Here is an 18,738-nt window from a genome sequence, read left to right as displayed (position 1 = left end):
TGATAAGACACTCCAGCAGTTAGTGGCAAATGAAGACAGTCTGCACAGCAGGGACTCCAGGGAATGAATGGATTTTTTTCAGCGGCAGTAAAGGAAATCTGACTTTTAACACTGGCGTTATAAAACAGCATAATGTGTGGCCGACGGCTGAAGAGATTTGTTGCTTTTTGGACGTTAGTTTTCATGAGGATAGTCGCTGGGCTTGCCGGAGAGGGAAGATCTGTGTGGAAGAAGGACCCTAACTCCAGTCCCGTGAGTGAAACACAGATGTTTTTGTATGACACTTTCCCCAAAGAGTTTCTCTGGGGTGTAGGGACAGGGGCGTTCCAGGTGGAAGGCAGCTGGAGGAAGGACGGGAAAGGATCCTCCATCTGGGACCGCTTCGTCCACACGGAGTTCAGAGATGCTGACAGCACGGACGTCTCCAGTGACAGTTACACCTTGCTGGACAAAGATCTGTCAGCTCTGGATTTTTTGGGAGTTACCTTTTACCAGTTTTCGATTTCGTGGTCGAGGCTTTTTCCCACTGGGGTGGTAACAGCTCCCAATGAAAAAGGACTCCAGTACTATAACACCCTTATTGACTCTCTAGTCCACAGAAATATTGACCCCGTGGTTACCCTCTATCACTGGGACCTGCCCTTGACACTGCAAGAACAATATGGGGGATGGAAAAATGAATCAGTAATTGATATATTCAACGACTACGCCACCTTTTGCTTCCAGACCTTTGGGGATCGTGTTAAATATTGGATTACCATCCATAATCCTTACTTAATTGCTTGGCATGGGTATGGCACAGGTATTCATGCTCCTGGAGAGAAAGGGAAAATAACCACCGTCTACACTGTAGGACACAATCTGATCAAGGTACAGTATAGTAAGGTTTTACAAACTGATCTTGCACTGGCATGGGAAATAATGGGAGGAATCAATCATGTAATCAATGTTAAAAAAATAATCAGAGTGTGAAAACATCAAGAAATAACCCTTAGCTAAGGCAGTTGTTTGTTTTTTTTTTCAAAACCTCAAATTGATTTCATTGTTGTAGTCACAACAGCTGACTCAGTAATTACTTGTTTTCAGGTGCTTGTTTATTACTCTATTTAAATTTATTTTTGCCTACAACATCTGTCTATTAAAGACCATGGTTTTCCCTCTTTTTTCTTTTCATTCAGCTACACTAAAATGACTATTCTATTAGTGTATACAGAGATTTAGTTCTATTTGCATATTGGATCAGTTTTACTAGCAGTAAAAGATGTGTATATATAAATATGATTAGTTCTGGCTTAGTAGGATCATACTGCAAAATGTTTATCACTGAATTAGCAAGGTCGTCAGTTCTTGGCTTGAGAAGAAAACAAATGTCCCCTTCAGTATTTAAGAGTTTCAGAATTGTATTATTTCTGTAGCATTTTCAGCATTTTAATTTTTATGCTGGTGCTATTTTATGTATTGGCTATCTTCTACAGAATTACACATCTGAAAGGCTTGATCCCATGATCAATAGCTTCAGCAGCTGCAGTACTGGGTCCTAAGTTCATGGTATTCTTTCTTTGGAAAGGACAAAAAGAGAAGTCTGAAGTGGGTCATATCTTTAAGGAAAAATGTGGAGATGTTCATGCTGGTGCTTTACAGAGTTTACAGCATCTCTGATAGATTATGAATTTCATTCTACAGAGTAGCTTGATGCATAAGAATATATATTCTTATTTTCTCATGCTATTCTTTAAAACAATTTCCAGTAACAGCAGTTTAAGATAATTAACAATATAAATATAGCTTTTTTTTATCTGTAGTGCTCAAAGTACTATAAAGAGCAAGTCATGGTCCTGTCTGTTTGATAGAGAAGCTTGTATAATTCCCCCTGCTCAAACAATTCCTAGCTGTCACAGAGACTTTTTGTACTACATACCCTAAATTATAAATACAATTAAGAAATACATCTGAATATATTTGTCATACAGAAAGAAGTATTTGTGTTGGGAACTATTAACTACCAGAGCAGTTAAAACATTCTGCAACTTCTATTTCATGTATTAGTTTCCAGGCCTCAACTGGGAGAACATCCTTTTTCAGAAAACTCACTCTGAGTTTTATACAAAGTTTTATACAAAGAAAAGTCATTGAGTATCCAGAGTTACTGATTTCAGTCATAGCACAAAAATAAACTAACTATAGAGATTTGTGAAGCATCTCAAAGAGAACTGATGTCCAATCATACTTTTCATTCTCAAGTGCTATATATGATACAATACATGCAAAAGACACAACACGGGTTTGTGGTATTGCCTGCCTGAGTTTCTGAGTGGCACAATCAAAACTGGGTTATCCACTAAGCAATTTCTAAATTTTCCCACTCTAAAATCCATGTAAGCAGCACACAGCACAGAGAGCAGTACCTCTGCTGAAGAATCAACTAGGTATGCCAGGAAGTCAAGCACAGCTGGGTTCTGATATACAAATTACTAAATTAATTTCCTAGTATAATTATTATTTAACTCAGTCTTGATCTAGTAGTTCACTCTAGCTTTAAAATCTGTGCATCCAAGCATAAAACAAATTACTTAAATTAAAGCTTTAATGAGACTTTTCAGCAACTCACAATCCATTAACAGTTACTGTTGTTGTTACTGGGCAGAAGTTATTTTCCTATGGTATCTTTCTCACAGAACCATGAATATTGCCTAACGTATTAGCAATTTTCTTCTGTGACACTGTAAAATTCCTGAAGATTTTAGGTCTTAATTACAAAGTATCTTAACTTTGTCATAATGCATTTGAGGAACTGGAGCATGATGTTTTGGAGTTGGAGCTGGAATTGAAGCTTTTGAGGAACCTGTTGACATGAGTCAATTCTGTTGTAAAAATTCCCATTTATGTCAGTGGCTTTAGGAAGAACCAAGTTCTTGCCCATATGAAGGCTTCCTTTTTGGACAGCCTGTTGAAAGACAATATTCTTATCCCACCATAGGTACATTACCAGGTCTACCTATTAAATATGCTGAGCAGGAAAACCAAATCAGTAATGCTCAAGAGAAACTACTCTGGTCATCACTCTGTTACTTAGCGAACTGCTGAATAATCATTCTAAAGCCTTTTTATAGAAATATACGGAGTACCTTTAGATAAACCATAGATGGGTCTCTCTTGTGAGTCCTACTTTTAGTTTAATTTGCCAGTGCACTGTTGCAGTGTTGTGAGAACTAACTACCAGTTGCATAAGGGAGTGCCTTTATATGGTATATCAATTATAAACTGAAGCTAGGTGTCAGAGAATCACACACAAAAAAAAACCAACAATATAACAAACCATAAACTGCAGCTTTCCTGGACTTTGGATTATTTTGTTGTAAGAACAGTTTGAAAGTCGCTGGAGATTTTTGTGTCTCTAGAAGAGGTCTGAAGAAATTTTCTCTTAATTCTTAACTGACAATTTTAGTAGATTAAAGAAACCCAACAGCTCAAAACTCAAATAATTGGGTGGCAAAAGGAAAAAGTCCATACAATTTTAAACCAATAAAATAACAGTCTGCTTTTATGAATGAATTCTGGTAAGTCATTAGGTAGATAATTATCTTATTAAGGATTTTCAACAAAAGGAGGACTTACCTGTCTTCATCAAACTCAAGACACACATACTGTTGTTAGCACAAAGTATTATGCATAAGCTAACACGTGTGCCTTCCTTCTTTCCTGCTTGCATCCCTCTAAGGCAATACCCCAGAGGCTACTGAACACAGAGGCAAAGGCTGCTAAGCAGAGTGCTTAGGAACTCCACACAGGGAAAGCAACATACGGAAGAGCTCAACATTTCAATTTAAAATACACCTTGCATGTTACTGTGTATGATATACACAGAGGGTCATAATGGCTGCTAATCATTTTAAAGGACCTCGTACTACTTACCTGGAAATTAATAGAAAATCTGAAGTTTGAAGCTTATGAGTTGCTAAGGTGTTCACGTAGGTAAAACTCTATTCAGTTGGATGATCATTATCACTAATATCTGGAACACATGAAATCTTATACCATATGGAGAGTGACAGTCAATCTCTATCTCCCTTATTCATTAAAGCAGACTGCACTTTACCAAAGCAACATTGCAAAGCAATTAATAAGATGTAACTTGCCATGTGACACTTGAAAGACTCATCAAAGAAGACACAGAAACTGTGAGCTTGCTTCTGAAGCAGCTGTCATACTGAGATAGGGAAGAAAAAAATTGCACACAGAAAAATGGCATGGATTTCTTTGATTTAATAGTAACTAAATTGGACAAGAAGTAGGAAAGTATAAAGCAGGTGAATCATTGTGACTGGAGCTAAATCAGATATTTTCCTGATCTATCATCACCATTAACTCTGGATCTAGTTATGTTCTTTCTATATATTACTTAGACTGAGGTTTGTAAATATCACAAACTACAGACCAGGCTGCCTTTTCGTCCTCTGTTTTGCTGCCCTCCAGGCTCTTATGCCTTTGCTAAGTAACAGGCAGATACAGGCTTGTTTCTTTTGTTTGTTTGTTTTCTGTTAAAGACCATTCACACTCCTCATTCCCTTCCATCTTGCAGGAAACCCCAGGAGAAAACTATCAGAATACAGAAATCTCCCTGCATTATTTTTTTTTCCCATGGGCTTGGTTTCATGACATACACTGGGAAAAGGCAACACATTCCCTTTCAAATATGATGTCTCCATATAGATCTGTTACAGATCAGGTTCATCTCTGAGCCCAGCTGTGTTACTCCCTGCTCTTTGGTAGCAGTCTCTATGCCATGGACACCATCGTCTTTGGGACGTTTGGATGAGCTTTTTCCAAAGAAGCAGCATAATTCATTCTCTTTAAAAACAAATTTCTACCAAATGAATGGGGAATCATTTTTCTCTCTTAGTCTACCCAGATATTTTCTTCCCTTTCTGCAAAGGGGCCTCCTCTCCTCAGGATCAAGAAAGATGGAGCTAGACCAGTGACCATATTTCTTACTGGGAAATTGGTCAAGCATAGCTCTAGGATGGAGAGCAGAATTGTCTATGCTTGTAAATGTCTTTGTCAGAAGATTTTTCAAATAGTGGTCATCATCAGTGATGACAGTATTTTGCAAGTTTTGAATCAGAACTGATTCACACTTTTTTATACAATTAGTTATTTTCAGCCTAGCTTCCTTACACTTCTTGGAAATCATCAGGAAAGATGAAGGCCAAATGCAAGATGGATAGCATACAACAAATTTGATAGTAAAACCTCAGTCCTTCAAACCACTCTTTCAGAAGCTTAGTCACCCGCATGTCAAGAACCTTTTTTTTTCTTCACAAGGACTCAGCTTCAGAGTCAGTCTGCCAAAAAAAAAAAAAAAAAGTGGTGTTAGCTCTACTGACCACATGTCATCATTACCACAGATCAAAAGTGCCTTGAACTGAAATAAACTATCCAAATAAGCCCCACACACCTGCTCTTCTTCTGAATTGATTTTTATGCCATCATCATCAAACTTTCTATTCTAGCTCCTCATGGTTTGAAAAAACAAACAACACAAAGTGAGAATCATTTTATTAGGATTTTTTAATTCTAATTCTAAATGCTCTTGCTCTCTAGCACTCTGAAATAGCTCCGTATACACCTGGCTTTGTTTTGTGTGCTCATTGCTGAGGCATTCAGGGAAAACTGCTTTACTTTAATAAACCTTATGAACTTGAAAGTGTCAGTCTTTCAAGAATAGGCTTTTTGTCTACATACAACATAATTTACAGGATCAGAGTTTGAAGCACTATGAGAATATTTCAAGAAAGGGGGAGAACAACACAGTTGTCTTTATTTTATTAAATCAACTCATTCTATTTAGCCTTTTTACAGGGTTAATGCTAACTGACATAGCACTTGCTGTGGCTTTGAAGTCTATGGAATAATTGCTATCCTAATACCAGGACAATATGCTGAAATTAATGTCATACGTATCTAGAATAAATACACAATATCGATCCTGCTTTCACTGTGTACTTAGCCTTGACATTTGTCCTTGATCTAACAAGGAAAGTGAAAGATTAGGGATTAAAATGTAACTGAAAGGGGGGGGGGGGGGGGAAGAAAAGAAAAAAAAGAAAAAAAAAAAAAAAGATTAGTCAAGATTTTCTCAAAATAGCCATTGTAATGGCTATAATATATATATATACAAGATAGAGCTTTTAAAATGATGTTTATTTCATGCTTTGTCTTACAGAACAAATGCTAACAATCAGTTGGTTCCATCAATAATAGTGTGTTTAGAGAACACCCTTCATCTGAGAGTGCTAAACTGCCTTACAGACAATTAACTAAAACCAGAAATATTGACAAGCAGATGCTATTGCCTCTGCTACATCTGTAAAAACCTTAATATAGACCAGCCACAATTATTTTTGAATAGATGTAACCCTTGGAACTAGGAGATGACACATATGAATTTGTGCTGTGAAAATCCTACCTTGACTTACCCTAAATGTACGGATTTGTATTTGTACTAGACGTCTGCTCTTGTACAATTGTACCTGTGGCTGTTTTCACAGGTGTAGGCAATGTTTTAATAGTAGCTTTACTTTCTTCTAATCAACCTCCTGAAATTGTGTATGAATATAATGAGTTCTCCCTGGTTGTTTTATCGGTCATGCATGCTAATGAGTTGCTTTTTGGCAAAGACTTCTTTCTCCACCTCATTTAGAAACATGGAATTGCTAAGATTTACCGGATACCACTGTCATGCTGCTTGGCCCTGTGAATAACACAGTTGATTTCAGCAGGAATTTTCTTGTTAAGCCAATGCAAATATACACCTTTCGTTAAACAGTGGTGGTAGTAGGCTGTGTCTGGGAAAAAAATATATATTAACCATGTGATATAAAACAAGCCTGGCCTCAACAGCCAGCTGGGGCTGGAAGGACCTTCAGGAGAGGACAGGGAGGGGATGGCATTGGCCACATACATTTTCTGACAAGACCAGTAAGAAATCCCTTTTATAATATCAAAACTGTATCTTGGAGTTTGCCTCCTGAGTACAACTTTGCTGATTTCTCTTTAGCCTGAATCTCAAAGGTTAATGTTACTTTATCAGTACTTTCAAAGACAGACCTTGAACGAATGTTACGAGCATGACCTTAGAAACCATAAACAACTGATACACAAAATTTAACAAACAGTAATTCTGCAGTAGTCCTGAGTTTAGCTAAATATCTACCTGACACCAGTCCATTTGTTGGTTTGGGGCTTTTTTAAGCTGTCAAGGCTGTGCATTTCTAGATAAATTAACTAAAATTATTGTCAAATGTAAGCAAGGCTGTTCGGTTTGGTAATGAAGACACTCTAACTCAGCACTCTAAGTGTTTCACAATGCTTCTCAATGTTTTTTTCTGGGTGCAAACCGTTATTTTCTTTCCAGCTTAGCATATGGAGCCACACTTCAAGAGCAATGTAAACCTTGAGTTATTTAACAACTCATCAGCTGGAGAGAGGTCAGCTCCTCTCCTCTGTCACATCCTCCTCCTTCACCCTGATCCAGAGCCATCCTTCTCTGACACCCTAACAATCCTGTTTCCCTACAGGACTCAGTGGTTCCTAAATCTCCCATGTATTCCTTTTAATACATAGGCCATGGAAATCTCGACTGCTGTGATCTCTAATTTAAGCAATTAACAATGTGACATTTGAAGGTAATTCTGGTGTGTGACAATGTTAAGCCTTATAAAACATGATGATGATCAGAAAAATTGAATTAAGATGTGATACAAGGCATGCTTTCATTGCCACTAACACTCTCAGCAAAACTTCTGTCTGTCCTAGAGAAGTCTGTATTTGGCCTATCATGAGTACTGAAACATGTCATAGTCAATAAAATTTAGGAGATGCAGCTGATGGATTTTCTTTTCAAACCACAGGGGTACTGCCCTCAGAATGAATACTTAAAATGAATATTTTGCTCTACTTCATGTACTGCCGGGAAAATTATAACATCTTCAAAGAAGAAATGAACTAAAAGCCTGGATCAAAAATCTCACACGGAACTGTAAAACTTGACTTCTTGTTTCAAACTTTGCAAATGATTAGTCCAAATTTAAACAAATGGAAGTAAATGGCAAGAACAACAGTATGGGGTGGACATGGTTTCATCAGAGTAAATGCAGATTGCTCCCAAAATACAGACCACTCAATAGCACAGAGCCAATGTTAACCAAGGAAACATAATTTGAGGTTTATCATTTATGTAAAAATTGGAAAAACAGTTTAAAATTTTAAACATGTCAGCAATCATTGTTTTACAGAGAAAGAACTAGCTGGGACTCTGCTCTCTCAGTTCAAATCCCACTGTCAACAGCAGTTTAGCCCCAAAGTGTCTGGAAGAGCTGTTCCACATACCTGCTGGGACATCTTGCAACCTTCAGACCCATGTTAAAAGGCAAAAAGCCACAAACATGATGTATCACAGGAACAGCACACAGGAGATGCTGAGCATTACCATCACCTGAGGACCTTGCATTGTAACAGTTATTGCCCATTGCAGCTGTGCTGTGTGATTATTGTACCTTAACCAATCATCGATATTGCCATAGAATTTTGCAGCAAATCAGATCTAGCTGCCTGCACAGGCAGGTATTTATTAAAGAGTAACAATTTCATGTTATTTTTCTCTTACCAGGCTCATGCAAAAGTTTGGCATAACTACAAAAAACACTTTGAACCATATCAGAAGGGGCTGATGTCCATAGTCTTGGGATCCCACTGGATCGAACCCAACAGATCAGAAGATGCTTTGGACATCTCTAAATGCCAGCAGTCTGTGGAGAGAGTACTTGGATGGTTTGCTAAACCCATCCATGGGGATGGTGATTATCCAGAAGAACTGAAAAATGAATTATCCTTTTTGCCACGCTTTACTGAGGATGAAAAAAAGTACATAAAAGGAACAGCTGACTTCTTTGCATTTTCCTTTGGTCCTAATAACTTCAAACCTCCAAACACTCTACCGAAAATGGGACAAAACTTGTCACTCAATTTGAGGGAAGTACTGAACTGGATTAAACTGGAATACGACAGTCCTCGGATCTTGATTGCGGAGAATGGCTGGTTCACTGACAGCCATGTGAAAACCGATGACACCACAGCCATCTACATGATGAAAAACTTCATAAATAAGGTTTTACAAGGTTTGTGCACAAGTTAGTTGTTGGATTTTTGGAGAGTTTTAAAATATCATTTCTAAGCTTTTTAATGATTTAATCTTTTTTTAGAAGACATAATGGTGACTAAGTTAATTATTAATTTTTTTCTACCGCACAAGTACAAGTCATGGATCAGGATCCACTGGTGCTAGGTGTTGTACAAACAGAAAAAAAAAATGTAGTCTCTGTCCCAGGAAGCTAAAGTCCAACATCTGGGTACAAAACTGAGCCAGAAATGAATGTAAACAAATACGTCGCATATCACTTTTCACTGATGGCAGCCCAACTGTAAAATCTTCATGTGGGTACATACCTTGACAGCAGGAAAATGCGCCAGTGACAACAGGCTGTCATCGCCATGCTGAGGTTCTACTCCAGTGCCAAACGCACAGAGTAAATCAGCAGGAAAACAGCAATCATTCCTCAGGATTACGGAATGGCAAACAGAGATAATGTGTTTTAAATACACAGTTTTAATCTCGGTATTTTTCCTTCATAAAGCCAGAGTGCAGGGTGTGCTGTCTGAAGGCGAAAGATTTAATATTATATGAAACTATTATACACTGTTTATACACATATATATATTTATATTATACACTGTTAATAACTGAAGCCTCTGCAAAGCCAGTATTATTTTTCCCCATCCCATTTTTCAGCTTCGGTGCTGGGAGAGTGATACCTGCTGAGCCTTAGAGCAGGGCGATGCCTTCTGCATCTTACACCATGTGCCATGTTGTTGTCATGGGTTGGCTCAGATCCTTCATGAAAAATCTTTCTTATCAGAAAAGGGAAAACGTGAGAAAGCATGAAGTCAGGAAAACCTGTATCACCCAAAAACAAAACAAAACAAAACATAATTAAGCTTCTAATGAAGATTGTCCAGGTAAAGCTGGTCCAAACTGTAAACTTCACACATACATGGTATGGCCTGACTTTACCAGATTTTGAGGAGGTTACGTTCCAGTACTCAGTTTAGAATATTTTAAATACTGCATTGATACAGCAGGGAATCCTAGGTGCAGGCCTGGATTTGAAGATGTGTAGCAGGTAGATTTCTGGACACTTGTGTAAGAAAATCTACTGCATGCTCTTTTTCCATCTTCTAGAGCAGACCTGTCTGTAAAAAACATCTGTGGATCCAAACTTCTGAAATATTTAGTTCAATGTTCAACCAAAAACCACAAAACTGTAATCTACATTTATATGTATGTTGATACTTCAACCTCTGCTTCAAAATACAGGGTTACCTCTTAGCTAACACATTTTTTGTGAAGCAGACTTTGCCTAACCAGGAATGCCATTTGCAATATATTCTCATATTTTTAGTGACAGAGAAGTCAGGTATAACATAAAGTTGCTCCTTGCAGCAAAACCAATGAGATCTTTTTAATCTCAAAATGTCATTTATATAGGCCGGATTGTAATAGGCTCCTGGCTATTTTTTGGGTGGTCCTGTGTGGAGCCAGGAGCTGGACTCAATGATCCTTGTGGGTCCTTTCCAACTCAGGAGATTCTGTGATTCTAATTGAAACTATAGCTTTTTAGTGGCACCCATAAACCTGTCAATATTGAAACCAACACTTCTACAGAAGGACCCCAAGACTCCACCTATAGTAGACACATAAATGCCTCAAGATCTGCTTCCATGGAAGTTAACCTCTGGTGACACAGGGAGCTTACTTCACCCCTGACCTCTTCTACCTTCAGCCTCTTGTTCCTGACCCTTGGCCATACCTTTAGTTTTTAGGAGGACTTTTCTCCTTCCAGCTCCAGCTTTCAGTGAAGATCCAGACTTCTGTTGTCTTCTCCTTCTACACTGTATTCTCTGCATAGGCAACAGACACCAGTTTGGTGCTATCTCTTTTTTGTCTAAATGCAAAACTTGGTCTTTATCTCCCTGGTGTCACTATGAAGATGGTTAGGTATTAGTAAAGCTCAGCCAGGCAAGTAGCCCTCCTTCATTTCTTCACCACATTCTGCCATCTCCTTTTGCTGCCACTGCAAACCCTGTAAACATACTCTTGCTCTGATCCATAGGATCACTACCTATCATCCATCTAAATATTAATTATTTTTACCACAAAATATACACAAAATAGTGTGTGGTGTTGTGTGTTTTTTGTTGTTGTTGTTTTTTCCCTAGCAATTTAAACAGCCAAAAACTCTCATCTAGGCATGCATCATCACAATTACTGCAGTGTCTTTTGCTCAGACAATTTAATTTAGCCCCCATCTATTCAGAGTGCTTCTACAAGAAACAATTTTTCAAAAATGTCACTTAGGCTGTCCCTGTGTGCCTACTTCCAGTGATTCAACCTTCCCAATTGCAGACATGAAGTACTCATCTTTGCTTTCAAGGACATTCTGGCCTATTTATCTGCTACATCACTCTCCACCTCCAGCTTTTGCATTTGATATTCTCAGAGATTTTTATGTCTTGTCCCATGGTTACACTAATATTTAGAAGTTGCTTCTCATGAAAATACATGCATTAATCCATTAAATTCCCTCATCTTCTTGCCAATGCTCCATCCTGATCTGTTGCTTATGCTGTCCTGAGAAAACAAGGCAAGATACTGTTGGGTGAGAAAAGGGCTTTACATCGGAATACTTCATCTTTATTACTTGCCGGACAGGTAGAATATGGCAGTCCGTTTGTCTGTGTCAACATCCACAGTAACCCTGCTTGCTCACTGCTTTGCCCTTGATATTCCAGCCCTTAAGGGTTAGCATGCGGAGTTATCCTGCATTAGTTGCTAGCTAAAAGGTGGCAATTAGCCATTAACAGGACTGATCGAGGAATTTGGACTTTTTTCTTCCAGGTTGTCAGTTGGCGTGTGGTGTAAGTGCATGATGAATGTTCTTATTACTTGGTGTCCAGCAAGAAGCTGGTTTGGAAGTTTTACTGTCCTTCCTAGTGATCAGTTCCCACATCAGAGAAAGCAGTAATTTTGTTATCTTCCTCACATGCTAGACATAAAAGCATAATATTTTACGAAGTGTAGAGACAATAAGAAAAAACATGCATTTCATGTGAATAAACCAAGCACTTCCATCTCTGGGTTGATCAATCCAGTTTGTTCTGAAGTCACTGTATGTCCTTACCAACACATTTAATTTTTCAGTTAGAAGCTGAAGAGACATTCATGAATGTTAGAACTTGCAGGGTTACTTTAAGTAAAAGTGGACAATAAAAGAAAGCTTTAGCCTCATGACAAGTACAAAGAAACAATCTAAACCAAGTGATTTTTAGCCTTACTTTTTAGTCAGAATTATCTAATTTTATTGGCATAGATTTGTTATGGAAAAAACATCAAATGCAGCTTAAAAAAAAAAAAAAGCATTCAACACTAATTTAATTTCTTAAAGAACCAGTGGTTTTTGGTTGGTTGGTTGATTTTGGTTTTGTATTTTTACTGAGTAAGGACTAGGCTATACAATTTCTATCACAGTTTTGCAATGACTTACAATGGGCCAATGACCCTCTCAGCACTGAGAAAACCCTCAAGATTTTCCAAGCGAATAGACCTTTCTCATAAATCATCCCTCGTATATTTTAGAGTCCTAAATATACGGCTCATGAATGTTAATTTCTCTTACGCAGCTATTAAATACGACAATATAGATGTGTTTGGCTACACAGCCTGGTCACTCCTTGACGGCTTTGAATGGCAACATGCTTACAACATTCGGCGTGGATTATTTTACGTAGATTTCAAAAGTGAAAAAAAGGAAAGGATTCCCAAGTCATCTGCACGGTATTATAAACAAATCATACGAGAAAATGGCTTCTTCCCAAAAGAGTCTACCCCAAGTTTGCAAGCTCAGTTTTCCTGTGACTTTTCCTGGGGTATCACTGAATCTGTTCTTAAGGTAAGCATAAAAGTACTGAAAAGATTGGTGCTGTCAGGGCAATTCAGTTTTACTTTGTGAATAAAATACTGGGTATGGCACCTTTTGTTCAGGAATCTCAGTGCACACTACAAGCAGACCTTTAGAGTGAGCTAGCCACAGGGTGCTGGGCATGTGTCCTTGGCAGCAGACCCCGCTCCTTTGCTCCGCTCACCTGCTCCCAGCTGCGGATATGATCAGGGAATTTTAGGCCAAGAAATTGCTCCAGAATTTTTGATGCGGTTGCCCACAGCAGCACAAGGGAGAGGGTGGCACAGAGCAGGGAGAAGGTGGCCACCCTGGTGCAAGGAGAGTTACCTTCGCTCTAGAGATCTCATCTAAAGCTATGAACAAGACAGGAACAGATTCCTGGGTTGATCATGGCCACTTACACAAGTGGGCAATAAGCCATTCTTTAAAAAGACTAGGCCACAGGTGAGGATATCCAACATCAGCACAAGTAGCCTTTATCGTTTTTGCTCCCAACTAAAAACAGATCATACCATCTTTTTTCCAAACTTTTTTTTCCCAGAGTACCTAGTTCTGCTTCAAATTTGGTAGATAGAAAAGTCCATTTCCTTAAGGAAAAAAAAAAAAAAAAAAAAAAAAAAAAAAAAAAAAAAAAAGATTTAATCTAAGTATTTTAAACTTTATTATAAATCCTACAAAAATGTTTAAAATTTGGAATAGTAAAAAAATACTTAGTGTAACACAGAGTGCTGTTAACTAGTAGAAGATAGCAAGGATATAACTCATACTAAACACTACAAATTGTGTCAGATACTTGCACAGGCAGAAGGACTACCAGTAAGAACAGGGACCGCTGCACCATGGTTTCACAAGACTGATCTCAGCAGCAGAGCCTAAACAGTCCACGTCCACCTTTTGCATCCTCTATTGCTTCTTCTTAACCACCTCGTGGGCCTGTCAGCACCATGAGAACCCCTCTTTGCATGACCACAGAGTGAACCCCATGAGAAAGATTTATCTGTGTGAAAACGTATGCAGTGTAGGCTGGTGGCAGGGGCAGTGTGACCCCACTTTAACACGCTATTTCCAATTCTACAGGCGGAATCTGTGGCTTCCTCACCCCAGTTCTGCGATTCAAACCTCTACCTGTGGAACGTCACGGGAGACGGGCTCCTGCACAAAGTGGAAGGGGTGAAGCTAAAAACCCGGCCCGCACAGTGTACGGATTTTGTCAGTATTAAAAAGCAACTCGACCTCCTGGAAAAAATGAAAGTCACACACTACAGATTTGCACTCGACTGGTCACTGATCCTACCCAAGGGAGATCTGTCGGTGGTCAACAGGCAAGTGCTGAGGTATTACAGGTGTGTGATCAGCGAGGTGCTAAAACTCAACGTCCAGTCCATGGTCACCCTGTACCACCCAACGCACGCCTACCTGGGCCTGCCGGCCCCTTTGCTGCAGACAGGAGGGTGGCTGAACCACTCTACGGCCCGTGCTTTCCAAGACTATGCAGCTTTGTGTTTTCGGGAGCTGGGCGATCTGGTGAAGCTTTGGATTACAATAAACGAGCCCAACCGACTCAGCGATGTCTACAACAGGAGCAGCAGCGACACGTACCGGGCAGCGCACAACTTATTAATAGCCCACGCCATGGCCTGGAGGATATACGATGAGCAGTACCGGTCCCTCCAGTACGGCAAAGTGTCCCTGTCCCTGCACTCAGACTGGGCCGAGCCTGCCAACCCCTACTTCGAATCTCATGCCAAGGCTGCCAACAGATTCCTTCAGTTTGAAATCGGCTGGTTTGCCGACCCCATATTTAAGACCGGGGACTATCCAGCTACGATGAGGGAATACATTCTCCTTAAAAACAGAAAGGGCCTCTCGCACTCTTCTCTGCCGTCTTTCACGAGCGAGGAAAAGAAGCTCGTTAAAGGCGCGGCTGACTTCTACGCCCTGAATCATTTCACCACGCGATTTGTGATTCACGAGCCCCAGAACGGGAGCCAGTACGAGTTTGACCGTGACATCCAGTTTCTGCAGGACATCACCTGCCTGAGCTCCCCCTCCCGCCTGGCAGTGGTGCCCTGGGGTGTGCGCAAGGTTCTGAAGTGGATTAAAAGAACCTACGGCGACATAGATATTTACATCACGGCCAATGGGATAGACGACCAGTCCTTAGACAATGACGAACTTCGGAATTATTACTTAGGAAAATATGTACAAGAGGTTTTAAAAGGTGAGTATATGATTCAATCTCCTCAGAACTGTTTCCATGGCATAGACCCAAGCCTTCCAGTGCAAGCAGCTCTAGTTGGGATGAGGTAAGGGGCCTGCATCAACAGAGTAGCAAGTCTCAAAACTTCACAGAAGATGGCGTTTCAGACCAACAAATACCAAGAGACAAGTCTAATTTCTGCTTTACAGAGAAAGGCAGGAGCCTCCTTGCTTGCTTGCTCACATAGAGTCATGGGACAGTGCAACAGAAACAGGCCCAAGGAGACCTGGAGGGACACACAGGAAAGGTGGCAGGTCATCAGATTTTAAGGAGCTCCTGTTGAAGGGAGAGTCCCAGTTCCTGTTCCACTACTTGCTCTTTGCTCTGCACCTACAGAAAGTTATTCACTTTAGAGAATAATTAATAAACAGTTGTGGAGGTAGAGAACAAAACCCAAGACTCTTTCTTTGTCCAAGGCAATGTTCTTCAGCAATAGCTTACTGTACTGTAGCAATGCCATGGAGGCCCCATTCCTCCCATCCCTTCTCTTCCAACCAGACATTAAAAAGGAGCAGCGAGCTCTTCACAGCTGATCTGAGCTGAAACACAGCAGAGCTCAGCTGTTAGGCTGGGACCAAGGCAGCCACAAAAAGTTACCTGAGAGGCAGTAACTGAACTATACGCCCAAAATAAGACTTTCAGTACATCACTGCACGGCTTCCGACTGGCAGTCACTGGAGACTACCCTGATCAGGATATGGGGTGTCTAAAAGCTCTGCTGAGGTGCCTGTCCCCAAACACAGCCTGTCTATTCTGGCTTCCTAGAAGCTCGCTATATAAAAAATCAAATTACTCACGGCTAAACATGGCTTCAGATTACTTCTGGACACTAACAATAACCAGAGCATTCCCCCTCCAGCACTTAGCTCTTTCCCAGTCACTACAGGACTAATGAGTATTTGCTGATTTACTTTTCGTGCTGACTTCACATTACAAACAAGAGGACAATAAGTTATTCTGCTGTTACCCAAAGGAAAAGGTCATTTAAAGGGCACTCGACATAGTATTCCCATTTTGGTTTTCATATAGCACGATACTTCAGATACTTCATAGAAAGGCCCCCCAATTTACAATGCTCTTGCTGAGTCTGGCTCACATCCCCAGTCATGCTCTCTGCTTACATATGAATTGCAGAGACCTTTACTCACCAAGGACTGCTACTTCTGATTTGATTAAAGTATTTTCACTCAGTGCTTGCGTGCAGCAGAGTAACAGCCATGTACACTGAGGGGCTGGGCAGCTGAGTCTGAAGTAAGGCAGGAACTTTGTGAATGCTTCTCTCAAGACCCAGATGAGCAGCTGCTCCCTGTGGGTCACCGCGGGTGCGTTCAGGCATGGTCCCTCTGCCCAGCACAACACGGGGTGGGAGGGAGGCTGGCAAGCACTTACCTTCCAAAGTGCCAATAATAAATGCAGGAATTCAAAGATACAGGTTAAGTATCTTTGTAAATCCACCTTTCACAGAGTAGGTCCAGAAAATTCCCAAATTCTTTTTAATTATATATTGTTTACATTTTTTGGAACAGTCTAAAGATAGTTGAGACAGTTGGAGCTGAGCATTATTAGAAGCACTTAGTTTAAGTAAATATTTTCTGATGGTTATGCTTTTTACATTGATAATCATTCATTTCTCTTTTTTTTTGTTTTCCCCTTCCAGCATACTACATTGATAAAGTCAAGATTAGAGGTTACTATGCATTTAAACTGACTGAAGAAAAATCCAAGCCCAGATTTGGATTCTTCACTTCTGACTCAAAAGGAAAACCTTCAATAAAATTTTACAATAAGCTGATAAGTAATAATGGCTTTCCTGCTGACTATTCAGTCTGTGATCCTTCCAACAAAGAAAAGGAGTGCAGCTTCTGTTTATTTATTTCTCAGAAGAAGCCATTAATATTCTTTGCCTGCTGTCTTTTCTCTACTCTTATCTTGCTCTTAACCATCATTGTTTTTCACAAAAGAAAAAGAAGAAAACGTTTTAAGGTAAAGAACATCCAGCGCATCTGTGTGTCACTTTAAAAGGGGGCATGAGCCCACTTTCAACAAGATTCAGTGCTGCGTGCATTCTACAGAGGCCCACACAGAATAGACACTTGCAGAAAAGCACTACGAGTCACTCCAGTTATACACACCAAGCATTTCGTTTGGAAACAGAAGGTAATTGCATGCACAGGAAGAAGAGCTATGACGACAGAGAACTTTGTCTCTTGTGAAATTACTTTTCCCCACCTTCTGTACATAGAAGATAAATTCATCTATTTAAAAAGGAAAGAAAATTTTATGACTCTCCTGTGCCTTGGAATAACCTCACAAACAGTCTGACTTGAAAAGAGATACTAAGCTGTGAGAACTGATGCGCACTTTTATATGAACCTCTTTGGACCAAAACTTTCTGTGATGTATATTCATGTTGTAAATGTTGTTGAGCATGAAACTGCAGTTGTTAGGATTTATAAATAAAAGTGTTATTAAAGCCCACAGGCTTTCGAGTAAGTACAACACCAGGAATGAAATGTGCTGGGCCAGCATCTGAGGATACGTCTACAAGAACAAATCCAGGTTAACTCCATTACCAACCAACATAACTTGTATCTCATATATTAGACAAGGAGGTCAGACAGGAAACAAGTCATAATTACATATAATCACTGCCTTTCCTCTCTGAAATGGGGCAGTCACCAACTTTTTATGAGCAGAGAACATGAAAATAAGTAGTAAATATTAATCTACTTGAGAGGGATTAATCTAAACTGCACTTTGATAGCTCATCAAACATATTTTCAATAGAAAATCAAATATATATTACCGTTTTAGCTCTCATAACGTACCATCGCAAACCATGGCTGGTATAAATCCCATGGGATACATTTATTATTTTGAAGTATTTATTCTGGTAAGAATTGTGTGCAATCTTTTTAATGAAAATGACATTTAGCAATCAGTGCATCAGGAGCAGATCTCCAGTGAAACTGCTGAGGACAAGAAATCCTCTACATTTTGACAGGGTTTACTGAGTGAATACCTAGACTGGACTTGGGAATGCTGTGTTTGTGGATGGAGCTCATCATGGAAACTCCTACAGCACCCTTCCTGTTTAGCATCAACCGAAAGCAATTGTGTGCCGCAAAACTGGTCTTAATATAAGTGGCCTCCAACAGCCTATAGAGGACAGTGGAACACAGGATATGGTTGTCCTACGTGGCTTCCCTAGGTTAGACATTATTCAATCTCTTCACTTCCTTTTGAATTCTCTCATAATCTAGCAAGGACTTTGAACTGTTGAGCAGAAAACAATACTGAAGCTGTGTTACAATTTTATTTGTCCTCTAGGCTGGGTTTCATGATATCGCTGCATTAAATGAAAGCTACCAACCTGGGCATGACACACTCCAGGGATAAATGAAC

General features: G+C 39.7%; 1 protein-coding gene across 1 annotated transcript; it reads left to right on the top strand.

Annotated features, from left to right (window-relative positions):
• The first annotated feature begins 3 nt into the window (after window positions 1–3).
• On the top strand, window positions 4–17,352 carry KLB (klotho beta). Its single transcript, XM_027457232.3, has 5 exons — window positions 4–870; window positions 8,669–9,176; window positions 12,796–13,064; window positions 14,151–15,294; window positions 16,991–17,352. Exons 1-5 carry the CDS (start codon window positions 133–135, stop codon window positions 17,350–17,352), a joined length of 3,021 nt encoding a protein of 1,006 aa, XP_027313033.2. The 5' UTR covers window positions 4–132.
• Window positions 17,353–18,738: the final 1,386 nt, after the last annotated feature.

This window comes from Anas platyrhynchos, chromosome 4 (genome assembly GCF_047663525.1).
Source record: "Anas platyrhynchos isolate ZD024472 breed Pekin duck chromosome 4, IASCAAS_PekinDuck_T2T, whole genome shotgun sequence".
NCBI lineage: Eukaryota > Metazoa > Chordata > Aves > Anseriformes > Anatidae > Anas > Anas platyrhynchos.
Note: the sequence above shows the minus strand (reverse complement) of the source record. Positions and strands in the feature narration are given on the sequence as shown.

Bases quoted from the DNA above. Each gene is read 5' to 3' on its own strand.
- KLB (XM_027457232.3), top strand. From the start codon at position 133: ATGTGTGGCCGACGGCTGAAGAGATTTGTTGCTTTTTGGACGTTAGTT. The intron at 9,177-12,795 runs GTTTGTGCACAA...TCTCTTACGCAG, and splicing joins CATAAATAAGGTTTTACAAG to CTATTAAATACGACAATATA. The intron at 13,065-14,150 runs GTAAGCATAAAA...CCAATTCTACAG, and splicing joins TCACTGAATCTGTTCTTAAG to GCGGAATCTGTGGCTTCCTC.